Source organism: Acyrthosiphon pisum, chromosome X (assembly GCF_005508785.2).
Source record: "Acyrthosiphon pisum isolate AL4f chromosome X, pea_aphid_22Mar2018_4r6ur, whole genome shotgun sequence".
In the NCBI taxonomy this organism is placed as follows: domain Eukaryota; kingdom Metazoa; phylum Arthropoda; class Insecta; order Hemiptera; family Aphididae; genus Acyrthosiphon; species Acyrthosiphon pisum.
The window spans coordinates 73,417,762-73,433,250 of NC_042493.1; the positions used below are offsets into that span (position 1 = coordinate 73,417,762).

General features: G+C 28.8%; 1 protein-coding gene across 2 annotated transcripts in view; it reads right to left on the reverse strand.

The window, feature by feature from the left end:
- LOC100159321 (myosin 21) overlaps positions 1–15,489 on the reverse strand; it is a 39,791-nt gene that overhangs the window by 21,132 nt on the left and 3,170 nt on the right. For both annotated transcript variants that reach the window (XM_008184898.3, XM_001945056.5), the window contains 10 exons: positions 14,412–14,581; positions 13,475–13,579; positions 13,145–13,254; positions 8,005–8,141; positions 7,621–7,768; positions 4,479–4,560; positions 4,124–4,222; positions 2,765–2,950; positions 1,888–2,076; positions 1,163–1,371 (listed from right to left, as the gene is read on the reverse strand). In XM_008184898.3, coding sequence (XP_008183120.1) covers positions 1,163–1,371; positions 1,888–2,076; positions 2,765–2,950; positions 4,124–4,222; positions 4,479–4,560; positions 7,621–7,768; positions 8,005–8,141; positions 13,145–13,254; positions 13,475–13,579; positions 14,412–14,581 — 1,435 coding nt within the window. The remainder of the gene's footprint in view (positions 1–1,162; positions 1,372–1,887; positions 2,077–2,764; positions 2,951–4,123; positions 4,223–4,478; positions 4,561–7,620; positions 7,769–8,004; positions 8,142–13,144; positions 13,255–13,474; positions 13,580–14,411; positions 14,582–15,489) is intronic.

A 15,489-nucleotide genomic window follows, 5' to 3' on the forward strand; every position in this document is an offset into this window, starting at 1 on the left:
TCCGTAAAGAGCTCAAAATAAGTCAAAATATTTTTAAAATGTTATGGTGTATAGAAAAATGCTAATATAAACATTTAGTCAAAATTTTCATGTATCTACGGTCATTTTTTTTAAAGTTACACCAAAAACCCAAATTCAATTTTGTGAAAAATCGATTTTGCGTAAAAATTCCCGTTTTTCCTTAATTTTTCTTTGGTTTTTCTTGGCGCTTTTGAAAATTACTGGGAATTTTAAATTTTGACCTCCCCAATTCTCTTTCCAATCGAACAAGATACTGAAGTTGAAAATCGAAGCATTATTTCGACTACTTATCGTGTACACAGACACAAAAAAAAAAATAAAAAAACACACATCATTGTAAAATCAATACATTCATCGTTCCACTCAGAATCTAAAACTATTTATTTAAAAGTTATATTGGTTTTGTAGAAATATTTTTTTCATGCATACGGACATTAAAATTGATTATATTATTGTACTCTATATCCGGACCATTACCTGCCCGCATTAGTTATTAATTATTATTATTATAATTAATAGGTATTAACACTATTCTAAATAACGATAAACGCAAAACTTGGGTAATGTTTTAATTCTGAATAACGATAAACACAAAACTTGTAAAACGTTTTAATTCTAAATAACAAAAATACTTAATACTCAGTTTAAGCACTGAAATGTACCTAGAGTAAAAAGATTAATTAAATATTTGTATATAAATGTAATTTTTTATAACCACAAAGATTGAATTAAAAGTAGATAAGTATAATATCTTTTAAGAGGATATCAATGTATTTATAATGTATTATTATTTGTTGTTCTTGATGTATCAAAACTTCAAAAGTATTCACTATACTAGCTACTTCACATGTCTGACTTGTAGTCAATTTAAGTAAAGCTTGATCTGTCCTATAATGTTAACTGTAACTTCAATTTGTCCTCAAGCATAATTATATTTTTAAAATTATACGATGGAACGGGTAGAATCTTATCGAAAAATATTATTGGAAATAACATAATAGTACCTATATCTGGTGGCTATAGGCAATATACGCGTATAGAGCATTACCGTCAAAAATGTTAACATGGTATGCGGTAACCTATTATAATTCTATTATTTTATATAAATGTACTAGTGGTAAACGAAATTGCAACCACTCACTTGGTGTTTGTTACTCTCCATTTCTCTAACTGGTAGATGAAAAATATTGCACCACTAATCTTGCCAGTGGACGAATACGTAATTTGCGTCTGATTCACGTGCCGAGTGGAGTTTATGTGATATTTGTTAGCCGCGTTGCCGAATGCTTGAATCACGTCTATAGCACACTTTATTTTCAAACCGATGTCGTTCACTTTGATATGGTTTTGCTTAAAATATTAAACATAATAATATGATTTCAGCCATATTATAATAATATAAGCTTATTATTTGTTCTACATTTATAATCCGTATATTTGCCGTTGATAACTTGGTAGAATTTAATATTGTTTTTGAATATTTATCGGTGCACATAATATATTAATATATTATTATAATATTTACCTATATCATTGGTTTCGAGAGAGTAATATATTTTATTATACTACACGATATAATCGCGAGCCTGGAGGACATAATATATTCGATTATTTTTGTGTCTCCTATTTCTATAAACCTATAACTAATATAACATTACTTGTTACATATATGTATTCAGTATACACTACACACCACTGTCATTTTATTTTATGTAATAATTGGACATTTTTTTTTCGTTAATAAAGAATTATTACTATTACTATTATTATTATTGAAACTTTCTACCTCCTGTCCTCCTATTATACATACCACACGCGTTTATCTACCAATAATCGTATTGTAACGGACAAGAACAAAATACAAACCTCTCCCAAGAACACCAAGTGTTCGATTAATTTCCCGTAATTCAGCGATTTTCCCGACTTAGTTTCACCAGCCATCAATATGTGTTGTGGCTGTTCGTGATGTAGCATGTCCTGATAAGCTGCATCGGCCACGCTAAATATATGAGGTGCGTTGTCGGATCGGCATTTGAATTGATAACGATAATGGTGCTGAAACGTACGACAGTAATAACAGATAAGAGCGTATGTATAACTGGTATAAATAAACGAAGTAAATCGTTATACTATCGTACTTGATATTATCAAAACTATTATATTGGACATTCAATATGGACTTGTTTAAGAGACAATATAACAATCAAATTAAGTACCAAGAGGTAAATTAGTTACAAATCACAATATTATTGATAACTCTTTAGTTTATATGTTGAAATTATTTCTTGGTGCTCTGTTGTATAATATAGTCAGTGTAAGGTTTTTTCCTTATATGTTCTGTAACTTAATATATATAAATATAGGTGCCTAGATATAATATTGTTTAAAATTTTATCGTAATATATTTTGAAAATAACAATAATAAATTAAGTAACAATCAAAATAAATGTAATGTGAAATAAATAGCACTACGAAGTTTTCATAATTCAGCTCAGATAATAATATAACTATATGTCATATTATTATAATGTACTACCATAATATTAATATGACCTACTACGATATATTTTTGCATGTATCGGTACCTATTTAATTTTAATAAATATATTACTCTTAGAATATTAAATAGGTACGTAAGAGGTGTTATACTATCTGTAATGATATAGGAACAAAAGAAAAAAACAGTTGAAAACAGTTGAAAACGCGTCGAGTAACTTAGGTATTGATTTATCATTGTCATTACCTTTTTTTCGTAGAGAGGCTCATCTCGGTTCGGGTTCAAGTACAACAGCACGTCACCGACAAACGTGTAACTCAGACCGTCCAAATGGCGATTTTGCAATTCGTCGAGAACGGTCTCTTCGGACACCTCTTTTAACGCGGCTAAATCTTCTAGATGCATGGGTTTGGCAGCTTCCTTTTGATTCACCTGTAACATAAATCATTCCCATCATCTGAGATGTGTCGTATACACGTCGAATTTCTAGCCGTTGCGTGGAACGCAATTATTCGCATTTTGTACCGCACACGCTCAATAACAATTATAATAACTTTGCAAGACAATGGACGCGACGGGGTTCGCGGAGGACGTGCGGTTTGTTTAGCTCTCCTCGCTAGATTCGCTTCCCTTATGTCTTGTCGGATGATAGAACCACACATATTTTCAATTCTTTATAGTAGTCATGTTTTTTTCATTTTTAAACACATATTATATTGTATATTCTGATAATTGGTATTTAAATGTGCCGAAATGCAATAAATTAAAAAACGCGTACCTACCTACAAGCACACGTTCAAGTAGGATTTTTACATTGTTCGTAAAATTATATATGTTATTTGGTAAACATCGTCGTAGTTTGTATTTTCTCGATACGAATCAAGTAGTAGAGACATTCATCAATACGAACGTCATCGAAATGACAGCTGATCGTATAATACTCGTTAAGTTTTCAAACCAATAGGTACGTTGAAGTACATTTTATTTTCATTCTTTGCGTGGATTAAAATTGTTAAAAATTGGCAGGGTAACAATGAATGTTGTATTGGAATTTTTATTGTAAGTAAAACGTACAAAATACGCATATTATGCAATTATTTTCATATTAATTTGTGACCTATGACGGTGTTTATTGTATGCGATATCTACTGACTTTAGTATAATATGAGATTTAAATTTGAATTGAAAAATATATATTTTAATTGCATATAATGGTCAGTAGATACATACGAGTGTCGAGTACAATATTAAACATTATTAAATATTTTCTGAATCAATTTAAATTATTACAAGGCATAAATAAAATATTTGACAATATTCGAAATCAAAGATAGAGGAGACATAGATAGTACCTATAGTAACTAGTAAGAATTACATAATTGTTTAATTGTTTCCTATTTAATCCATTTTTCGCCAAATTGCATTTTTTTAATCTGAATTATCAAAAGGATACTATTATACGTTATAACCATGTAGTAAATTAAAAATAGAAAAACTAAAAATTATAACAAAATAGGAAAACAACAAACTATATTGTTGTAAATATTTAGTCATACTATATCTTTGATCTATGATTAATTTTAAATATTATACATTTATACTTGCTTTTAAGAGTCCCGTTTTTATAATCCTGACTTCTGGTTTTCGGATAGACGTCACGTCGTCAACAATTGATGACATCACTGACTTGACCTCTTGTTGTACCTGAAATCATAAGTATTTTTTCGTATTCAAGCATGGCAACATTATCTGCATGAATTATAAAACAATTTTAATTTTCAAAAGACAATATTAACCATATAAAATATGTTCTATAAAAATGGTTTTGTGTTCGTAATAATTAAATTGTATAACTTATACCTGACATAATATATATTTTCTTTTAAACATAATTAACTTAATTTATTTTAATGTATATTATAAAATTTTTTTATGAATAATATGTTTAGTATAAACTTACATTTTCTGGAACTTGCGTTATAAACGGATGTTCTAAAAGCTCTTCCATGCATGGGCGGTGATCCGGATTTTTTTCTAAACACCTGATATAATTTTAAAAATACTGTTAGCATGGCATTAATTAAATTTAAGACTATATATTTAATTGTTTTTCAATGTGGCATAATAGCATATAATATATCTGATTAAACTGACAGACATATGACTTAATAATATTATTTTACATTTCTAATTTGTAATTTTAATTCAAGTGTTGGTGTAGGACGTAGGTACTGATTTCAATTATAGGATACCTATTTTTGAATACTTTATACACACGCTTAAAAATACTGTATGTTATTGAAAATCAAACTTCATCATCAATTAATATATTATAATAGTCTAATAAAAATCATTTGAAAAACAAGAAAAATTATTTTGAATGCAATTATAGTCGATACTATTTAGAGTATAATAAGCTGTGAGATCACTACGGAGATTGCAGGAGATTAAGCTCTAATTAGGTCCTACGATTTATTCTGCAATATATTGTTTGATTTTCATATTGAATTAATCACAATTTGAATATTTGATGTTAAATAAAAAAAAATATGACAAAAGACACGATGAAAGTGACAATTTGTATAAAATATAACTCTTATTGACATTACTACGGTACTCAGCAAAAAATGCACTTGTGAACACACATTATATGTTTTAAACCGTCGAATATTCTTTTGTTCGTGTTAAACGAAAGTACTCATAAGCTGTTTAAGCTAATTACAGTGTCGTTCCCTTGATCTGATGATATCTGAATATCCTTTCTTTGGCCCCAAAGTGCATAACCACTTGTTATCGGGGATATCCCCGTCCCCGGTTTTTCTTTTGTACAGCCAGTCAATATGTCGAGAATATTAGGCACCTACTTGTTGTTCGACATTCTGTTTACAGTATACTGCATTTTACATGACCTATAAAAAAACTGCGTGAAACGAACGGACCGACTGGTTAGTTACGCCATGTCCATTGTTTCTGAGCGCTAGATAGTATTTACTTTTTTTTTTTCAAGCACGTTTTGTTTTTAATATTTTAAATGTATTATTTAAAAAAAAATGAACTAATAATAGAGTACGGTTTTAAGTAGCGAATTAACGGGTTAAGCTTATGTACAGACTGAATGATGCAGACAATGGCATGGGAGGTGGACATAACGTCGGCCGCCCGCTTCACCAACGCATCGTTGAAATGATCTGTTGATCAATGTCTGTTGTATTGTTATTTTTGAAGCACGACAAATCATTTTAAATCATCGAATACGTAAAACGATATTGAATGGATCTGATAATGTTTTTGAGTTTTCCTTAGGTACCTACTAGTACTCATAAATAAATTCGTCAATTATAAATGGATTTTGATAAACCTATAAAAATTTGTTAGGATTTATAGTATTATTGGTATTTGTAATGATTTTTATCTAACCTAGAGTTTATTTTAAATGGAATAACAACCATAATACTTTTAAAAATGTATAATGATATCAGAAAATAAACTAGCGGCTCAAGAATCATAAAATATAGTATTATAAAATTAAATCTTAAACAATATATTCATATAATTGAAACGCTCACTACGATTAAGATTTCAAACAGCTATTTATTAGGTATATAACAAAGTGATAAATGTAATTATCAAAATAAAAAATTATTTAGAAGGTCAAAAGTCAGCGAATATAGACTAAGAAATACGCCTTTTTCACCAACCTAAAATTCCAATAATAGGTACCTACCAAAATACCTTATAATATTTTAAAAAATGTTGTTCGCTTCGCTCGAAAAAAATAATCTTTCTACGCCCTTATTGTACAAGAAGTTTGTACTTTAAGAAAGTCTCTTATGGATATTTATTGTATTTTTTTTTTTTTTAATAATACATTAGTATTAATACAATCGTAAAAAAGGTTTTAACTAACAATTTTAGAGATTTTAATTCCTATTCATATAATTAATAACATACATCTATAGTTTTTCGAAATGTTCTGAAAGATTGAAGAATTCTTAAATAAGCTTAAGTTAAATGTATCATCAGTGTATAATTTTCAGTGTAAAGGAACTATTTTACGTAAAACTATTTTTTGTACATATTTTGAAGTATTTCTATCCTAAATAAAACGAGTTCAGAGAAAATAAATAAATAGTAAAATTAAATGCAAAAATAAGAACATAATTTTAAATTTATATAAATATATTATATTAAATTTAAAAATGCTAGAAATTATTAGAGTACCCAGTGACAAAGTTAATTTGTCCACAAAAATACGCTCTACAGGCTTAATGATCCTGTTCTGTAGAATCAACCAGATTTGATTTTTTTATTTACTAAGGGTAATATTCTACCCTTGATATAAGAGTTAAATGCGGTCTGTAGGAAATCTTTGTGAACAATTTGAAAAACTTACCCCGGGCCACTTAAAACTTAAGTTTGTATTTAGTGTTTACACATCATAAGTTACAATTCAATAAGAATAATGCATCTATATTAGTAGGAATTATCTGCGATTCAGCGAAATTACTTAATACTCGTCAATACAACGGTTTAATATTAAAAAAATAATATTTTGATGTAAAATAAAATAAAAAAATACAATAATATTAATACAATGAAACTACACATCAGTGTTTTTTTTACTACGAATCCAATGGTCACGTAAGTTAAGTAGCGTATATTACATAGGTATGTAATAGGATAACTTATTATTAAATACAGGTACTGTGTAGCGTGGTATAGTATAATATTATATACTATTACGGATAATTATATTCTACTGGGTTACCGCCTATGAAGTCTTTAACTATATTATGAACAATATTTGTAGTGTTTCAATAACACAATGCGTATCATCGATATCGGACACGATATTCGATTAAATTGTTAAAATGAATTTCCAGGTGGCCACCTGCCCACCAAAGTATATGATATATAATATATATATATAAATTATCAACTATAATAATATACCATAAACATTATATATTATATTACACACTACTAATCGATCGTTTTCATTTTTGTGGTTAATATTATGGTAACACAGCCGCTATATTAACCACAAATCACAATGCACAACCTCCCCTTACTCCTCCCACGCATTAACTGTAATTGCTTACTCGGCAATGAAGTCATTAAACAATTGCGACCAGTTTGACGGTTTGGATAGTCCTGGGGGCGGATTTCGAACAATTTGGAACAACGCCCTCGTCGGGTGGATGTCGAGGTACGGTGGTTTACCGTCACCTAACTCAATAGCAGTAATACCTTAAAAAAAATTAAAAAAATAAATTTAACGTATACGTTAACTGTCCCATCATTAACTATTGTCTGTTTGGTAAAATTAGATATTAATTTATCCTATTTTTTTTCAATACTTCAAGGTCAAAAAGACAATATTAATAAAATATATTTATTGAAATATTTATGTTTCCCCAATTTTTACTAGATAAGTTATTGTAATACGAATCGATTAATTATTAATGGCCTGTTAACGAACTTACCGACTGCCCAAACGTCGATTTTCTGATCGTAATATGGTTGTTCACTGTCTTTGTACTCAGCCAAAACTACTTCTGGTGCCATCCATGCAGGAGATCCAACTCCAGTGTTAGTTTTATATTCCGGACTCTGTAATTCCCTTTATAACAGACGATGTAAAACGTCAATACTGTTGTGATCACATTTTTTATGAATAATTATTATAATAATTATACAACTGTTAAGTTATAATTGTCTGTTGAAAAAGAAAAAAGTATTTAAAATGATTTGATTATTTCAAAAACTTTATTATTTTTATATAATAAAATAACTGTTTTTAATAACTTTAGAACATTTTAGAAAATAAAATATTTATTACATTTTTCACTCAAAAAATATTATAAAAACTTGTCATTAAAAATAATAAGATAATAGGTAAGTACGTTTTAATTATCGTTGACGTCTTTCAGAAAATTGAATTGAAGATTTAACATTTGAATGACAACTATTCACTTATAATATGTATAGTACTTATACCTAGTAATTTTTTATAATTTTATGTCACGCAGGAAAAAAATCAGTTATTTTTTGGCACGCAACGTTAGAAAAATATGCTATATAATTGATCATCCAGTCGGGTCCACAGTACAAAACTTTTGGGACTCTATGTTCTTCCCTCTTCAATTTCGATATTTTCTCTCTTTAGGCCCCTGTAAATACCCATACCGAAATCACCGCAGTACTATAGTCAATAATATATTACACCTAACCCATATAGACGAAAGGGTTGTAGTACCTTTTCGTCTATACCGGGTGACTCTTTAAGCAAACTACACTCAATATTTCAAAAAGTGTAAATTTTTTTGAACATATTTTTTTTCATAGGTTCAAGTCGCTTATAAAACAACGTTTTTATTAAAAAGTTATATATTTTTAAATATTTTTTATCTTTATAATTCTTTAAGTTTTTTTACTTTTTTTAATGACAACGTGGGATTTTAATTTTATATTCAAAGCAGAATATTTTTCTTAGTATTTTGATATATAAAAATCGAATTTGGGGCGAGTAGTTTATGAGTTATAAGTATTTAAAGTTTAGAGGAGCGGAGTAGTGTGGTACGTGGTTACTCCGCGAAATGTTTGTCTACTTCACCGCTTATCAAAACTTTGAATATTTAACGTTATATTTGACAAAAACTGATTGAAAATATGTGTAAACGTAATTGTAACGGAAAGCGATAATCAAAAATAATTAAATACCCCCCAAAAAAAAACATAACGATTAATAAAATATGGTATATATCATTAAACAAAACATTACAAAAAACGTAATTTATATAGAATATCATTAAGGGTGTCGGTGCCAGTATTTCCAATTTTCGAAATTTCTATGCTATTTGAGTATTATGTTTTATATTTTAGTTATTGCTTTAGTTATAATACTTTTCCACTAATCTACAGCTCGATACTTATTTAGAGGGGGTCGATACGGTGTATTATATCAACGAAAATGACTTCACGGGAAAAACTCTCACGCCCTGTAGAATTGTCGGATTTCGTTAATTTTTTTTTTATCTGAAAGATGAGAAGTTTCTACAGGTTGGATCACTGCTCGATTTCTTATTTTACTTTGAATGGTAGTAGAAAAATACGTTTGAAAAAGGACAAATATTATGCATTTTTAAAATGCATATTCCAGTTTCTATAATTATAGTTTTCAAAATCGAGCTTTGATCCTACCTACAAAATGTTCTCTACTTTAAGATAAAAAAAATAATTAACGAAATCCGACAATTCTACAGGTCGTGAGAGTTTTTCCTGTAAGACATGTTTTTGTACTAAAAAACGCATCGGCACCGACACCCTTAAACAAAAAATATCGCAAAACGTAATTTATAGAATTTCATTGAACCAAAAGTAGCACAAAACGAAATAATTTAAAATTAATTTATTTAAAAGTTATATTGTTTTTTTAGAAATATTTATTTCGTGCATACGGACATTATAATTGATTATAATAAATTCATAATATTATATTCCGTATCTGGGCCATTACCTGCCTGCATTATTTATTATTAATAAATCTAATAAGTATTAACACTATTCTAAATAACGATAAACGCAAAACTCGTATAACATTTTAATTGTAAATTACATAATACGGAATTTTTTTTCAAATTCAAGCCCTGGTATATATTATATTATTGTACGTTAGTGGTACACCGGGTCGGAGCTGCTGCGTATAAAACGCACACACGATATTTCGGAGTTTGATAAATAAATGGCGACCGCGTTATACAATGATATAGAAACGATTTGATACGTGCGTGTCTCGCGTGATGGAGTAAAAAATAAAACATTATAACATGCCTAATATAATACCGTTCTAATGTAGTGTGTAGCCATCGTGTGGGCACAACAACAACATACATAATATACCTACAATACCTACCTAAAACTCTCACACTCGTACGTATAATAATAATAATAATAATAATAATAGCCAAATAACGATGTATACATTTCCGCCGCCGTCGAGTCGTGTCGAATATTAAACCTACGTACCCGTTAATGGCTGCAGCAGTCGGTCGGAAGAAACGTAAATATTATTATTATTATACACGTGTACGTAATATACGGAAGCACAGTAGGGCCACAGACTTTGAATAGTTTAGTCAAAATTTCGAGTTTTTAAGCCAACATTTTGAGTTGGTAAGTCGAAATTCCGAGTGAATATTATTTTCTTTATGGTACTACTGCGCTTCCATAGTAATAATATAACGTGAGGTAATGTGTCGATTTTTCCAGAGGATACATCGCGATCGTTACGTTTTTCCTGTAATTTCCTTCATATTTATACTACCTAGGTACGGCCGTACGGATATCTACGACGAATGAAAAGCGTCGTAGGTAATACAATTTGTTGGTGATGTATAATATTACATCTTAATACATTACATCTTGATACTTTTTATATAATGGATGGGTCATATTTTGTTTTTATCACACGGGAACGAACATGAAAATATTTTGAGATTGTAGAGGTAGTACCACAGATAGATTTATATATCATTTATGAAATTGCCGGAATGAGAGGCAATGAAAAAAAAGTCTTTCTCACTTCTCCATTCCGTCACACTTCCCTTTATTTTGTTAATGTAGCCAATATAGCCAATCCAATCTTTAATATTTATGGTGTTGCACACTATACTAGATACTTGTAGCGTAATTTATAAAATGCATAACTGTATCGATAGGTAATATATAAGGGATATTTGTTTTGTACCCGCCGGTGCAGAATCTCTAACAATCCAGTTGCAGAGTTCCTAATAATAGTTAGGTACCTTCTTGACTTTGATATAATACTATTTAACAATACGTCTTGTATTTCTAGTATATGGTTGAGTACTTGAGTAAGAAATAAATTGTGTTTTGCCATAATATTAAACTTGTATTAATTTAACTAACCATTTCCTAGATAGTATTTAATAATATCACTTATATTATATTATTATTATTAAAATATTTATAATTCGATGGGCATAGATAACAATAATAATAATTACAATTGAAAGTTTTGCTGTATAGTCACAGATAATAAAATTAATAAATTAATAATATTAATTTTCGTTTTTTATAGTTATTTCAATTTTTAATACATTATTATGGGCCAAATAAAATACATTTTTTTAATTTCTTTTCATTTACCCATACAAATTTTTTTTATAATTTTTTAAGAAAAACGTTGTTTTTAAGCGACTTGAAAGTATGTAAAAAAATATTTTTAAAATAATTTACACTTTTTGAAATAATGAGTGTTGTTTGATAAAAGAATCACCCGGTATATGACAAGCAGGGCCTAATTTGGATTAGGGCAGGACGAGGTACAAGTATTCCGTTTTCTTGCACAATAAACGTTCGCAAAAAGTAGAGATAAAATGCCGGTGATAATATTTTATTCACATCGATGAGATAATTGGTTTACCTCAAACAATTATTATTGTTTTAGTATTGATTTATTCGTATGATGAAAACATATTATCATATCATAACAATATATAGATAGGTACAAGGTACCTACTACAATGCATGTGCTCAATGGCACAATATAACAATGCGATAATAAACAGATATACTTATTTTCCTAAAAATTGTAATTTTTGGGCATAACGACTGACCCGCGATTACGTAAATCATTTGTATGCATGCAGCAAAAAAGAAACACTAAACTGTTAAACAGTGGCATCATTTGGGGGGGGGGGACATTTGGCACCTATCCTTGTGATTAACTGGCTGCTGTCGGCCGGGTATGGGCTATTTTTGGGCCTTCATATAGTAGCTATAGCAAGTAATATATTTAGGTATCCCTTTGCATATGTATTAATTATTAAGTCATTGCTATCTATCAAAAAAAATGGGTGATTTATGCCTATGATAGTAACCACTAACCACGGTCATCTCAGATAACCATGATAGTATTTATTAAGTATACAATTTTGTAAGAAGGCTATTTTTATTAAGATAAAAATGCATTTATAATGTAATGTAATATAATTGTTAGCGAGATGTTTTTTTAGTTTTATTATGGGCCGATCAAAAATGTTGCCCCCTCTCTCATAAAGTGAAATGACGATGACACTACTGTTCAACCCTTTATATTTTTGGCATTTAGGTTTTCGATCGTGCAAATAGTACGGAGACTTAAAGCACTCTCACTCGGGGGTAGCCCAACACGATCATATTATAACTTGAATGTATTATAAGTTATAACACACAACAAATATTTTGACGAAACGTTACTCAAACACACCAGCTGTGGTGTCGTGTAGTAGTCGTATACAAATTGTTTTATTTCTGTTTTAATTATAATGATAAATTAATGTGTAACGGACAAAATAGAAAATCGGATGTTGCGCACAATTAATGCACGCAATGTCGGAATTTAGTGTCCATAGAAGGAAATTTCCAGGGAAATGTAGAAAATAATGTGTATTAGATATTTCCCTTCGCGCCCAAGCCGTAAATATGTTTAGCGTTTAGCGTTCGTCTGTCAAACTCTTTATGCTAGTATTATTAGTATTAATATGATAAACGTTTGGAAACATCAGTTTCATGTATTTATAAGTGTGTGCAAAAAATACATTATTTTTGTAACAACGTTACCTGGCTTGACCATAATCTACCAACTTCACTTCCCCGTTCTTCGTCAACAGCACGTTCGAGCCGCGGATGTCTCTGTGAATCACGTGATTATCGTGTAAAAAACATGAGGCCTGAAAAATTAAAAAATGTAAAAATTGATTGTTTTCTGAAAACAAAATATAAGAAACTATGAAGGTACGGATGTAAAAAAAATTACAAAACTGAAAATTCAGTGGTGAAATAATTGTATGTTTATGTTTGTTATCGTCGTATATCAAATTGATTAAACGCCGAACATTTTTTTATTATTCAGTATTTAGTTTTACGTAGATATTATTGTTGAAAGCATACCTTGATTAGCTCTCTGAGTAAATATCCGATATGTTCTTCTTTCATTTTTTTGTTTTGCAACAAAAGACCATTGACCAAGTCCACGACAGTTCCTCCTTCACACATCTATAAATAACATCAGCGGTGGAACGAGATTTATAGGCCTATAGTCTTATGTGCGTTATAAAATATTATCTACTTAATATTATTATCTACTTGCACATTATTTTATTCGAAGTTCTCAGTATTTTATTAATGCACATTGAAAAGCGAACACAATGTACGTTTAGATATAAAACTTATAACTCATAAGTAAACAGTAAAGTAATGAAACAAAATAACACGATTATTAATGGGTTAATTTACGTTGATAAACTACAATGTAGGTTCACATAAATCAATGTGAATAATTCCTTCAATTTATTTTTGTTAGGTAGTTACAGTTTTTTAATCCATATACGATAAAATAATTTAAAAGGTAGGTATGTCAAAATATGTTGTAACCAAAAAAATTATTACTTAACACAACGACGAACAATAGGAACAAATTATAAAATATTAAAATTTTTTTTATTTGTAGGAAATATTCAAATATATTTTTTTTAATTACATTATCATTGATAAGTAAGCAATTGGTATATATTATATAGTATCTACAATTAATTACAATATAATATATTATTAAATAATAATTATTATATATATTAAAATTAATTGAAGTAAAATAAAACAAAACTATAAAATACCTATATTCAAATATTATAAGATTTTACCATTTACCTATAAATTATAAAAAATCGAAACCGTGTAATGGTTTTAATGCAAGTATGAATCTTTCCGTAAGGAATTGAAATAAAAACAAATTATGGAAATAATAATACCTACTGAATCATCTAATAATATGCATAACTATAGTTATTAAGTATATTATTATTCATTCAAGTTATGTATATTATACCTCCATGACAAACCACAATTCGACAGCATTATTGTTGGTGTAAGCGCCGTAAAAGTCGGGCATGTTTGGATGCGATGACAGATCCCTCAATATCCGATACTCTTCGCTGGCGTCTTTTTCGCTGGCCGAACATCCTTTGAGGTTTTGAATTTTAATCGCAACATTTTTACCTGAATTTTAAGGGTTAAGAATTTATGCAATTATTGTTCCATAAAAAATCGTTGTTCAATATTGTAAGACATCAAAAAAAAAAAAAATTAATTAGGAAATAAGATAGTGTTTTATTGTATATTATAACATCATCCTATGTATTTTGGAACAGAATTTTGTAAAAATACATAATTAGCAAACAAATATAGTAGGTATAACAGTTGTAGTCAAGTTATTTTTATTTTAGATAATTGGCGTACCTTCAGAACAACATTTCTTTTTTTAACAAGAAAATTGGAAACACAATATAGTCACATTATATAACTTTAAGTAGTGAACATCAAATTGCTAAACTAAAGGTACTATGTTTTCAGTTTAACCTCTCCCATCACATAAATCATTAGTAAAATTGTAAAAAAAACATATGTTCTGAAATTGCAATGTTGGTAGATACTTAAAAATATTAATGGCCTAGAAAAAAAATACGTAATAAAAAAATCTTTATTTTACTAATGCGTAAGACAACTACTTGTTAATTTTTTTTCAATTAGTTACATGTTTTAATGTAAATGTGTTAACCATTTATACTTCTGGTTTTCGTTCAATTTTAAAAGTTCAAACAACTACCTAATAATATGTCTAAATTGCCAACTCACGATTTTGGAGCTTATTATGATATTCAGATCAATTTAACTGAAAATAAAGTGATCTCGTAATCTAGCAAGCATTCATAGCAGTATTATAGAAACTATAAAAAGAAAAAAATCATCTTCAGTTTATATTATCATCAATCCTCAGCTTTGACGTCATTCGTATCTATGGTCGTCACGCGTGATATTTTACCGATTAAGTTTGTAACATAAGTGTTATAGCAATATATATTCTTCTAAGCCAAGCAATATTTTATATTATTGCTTTTAAATGTGAT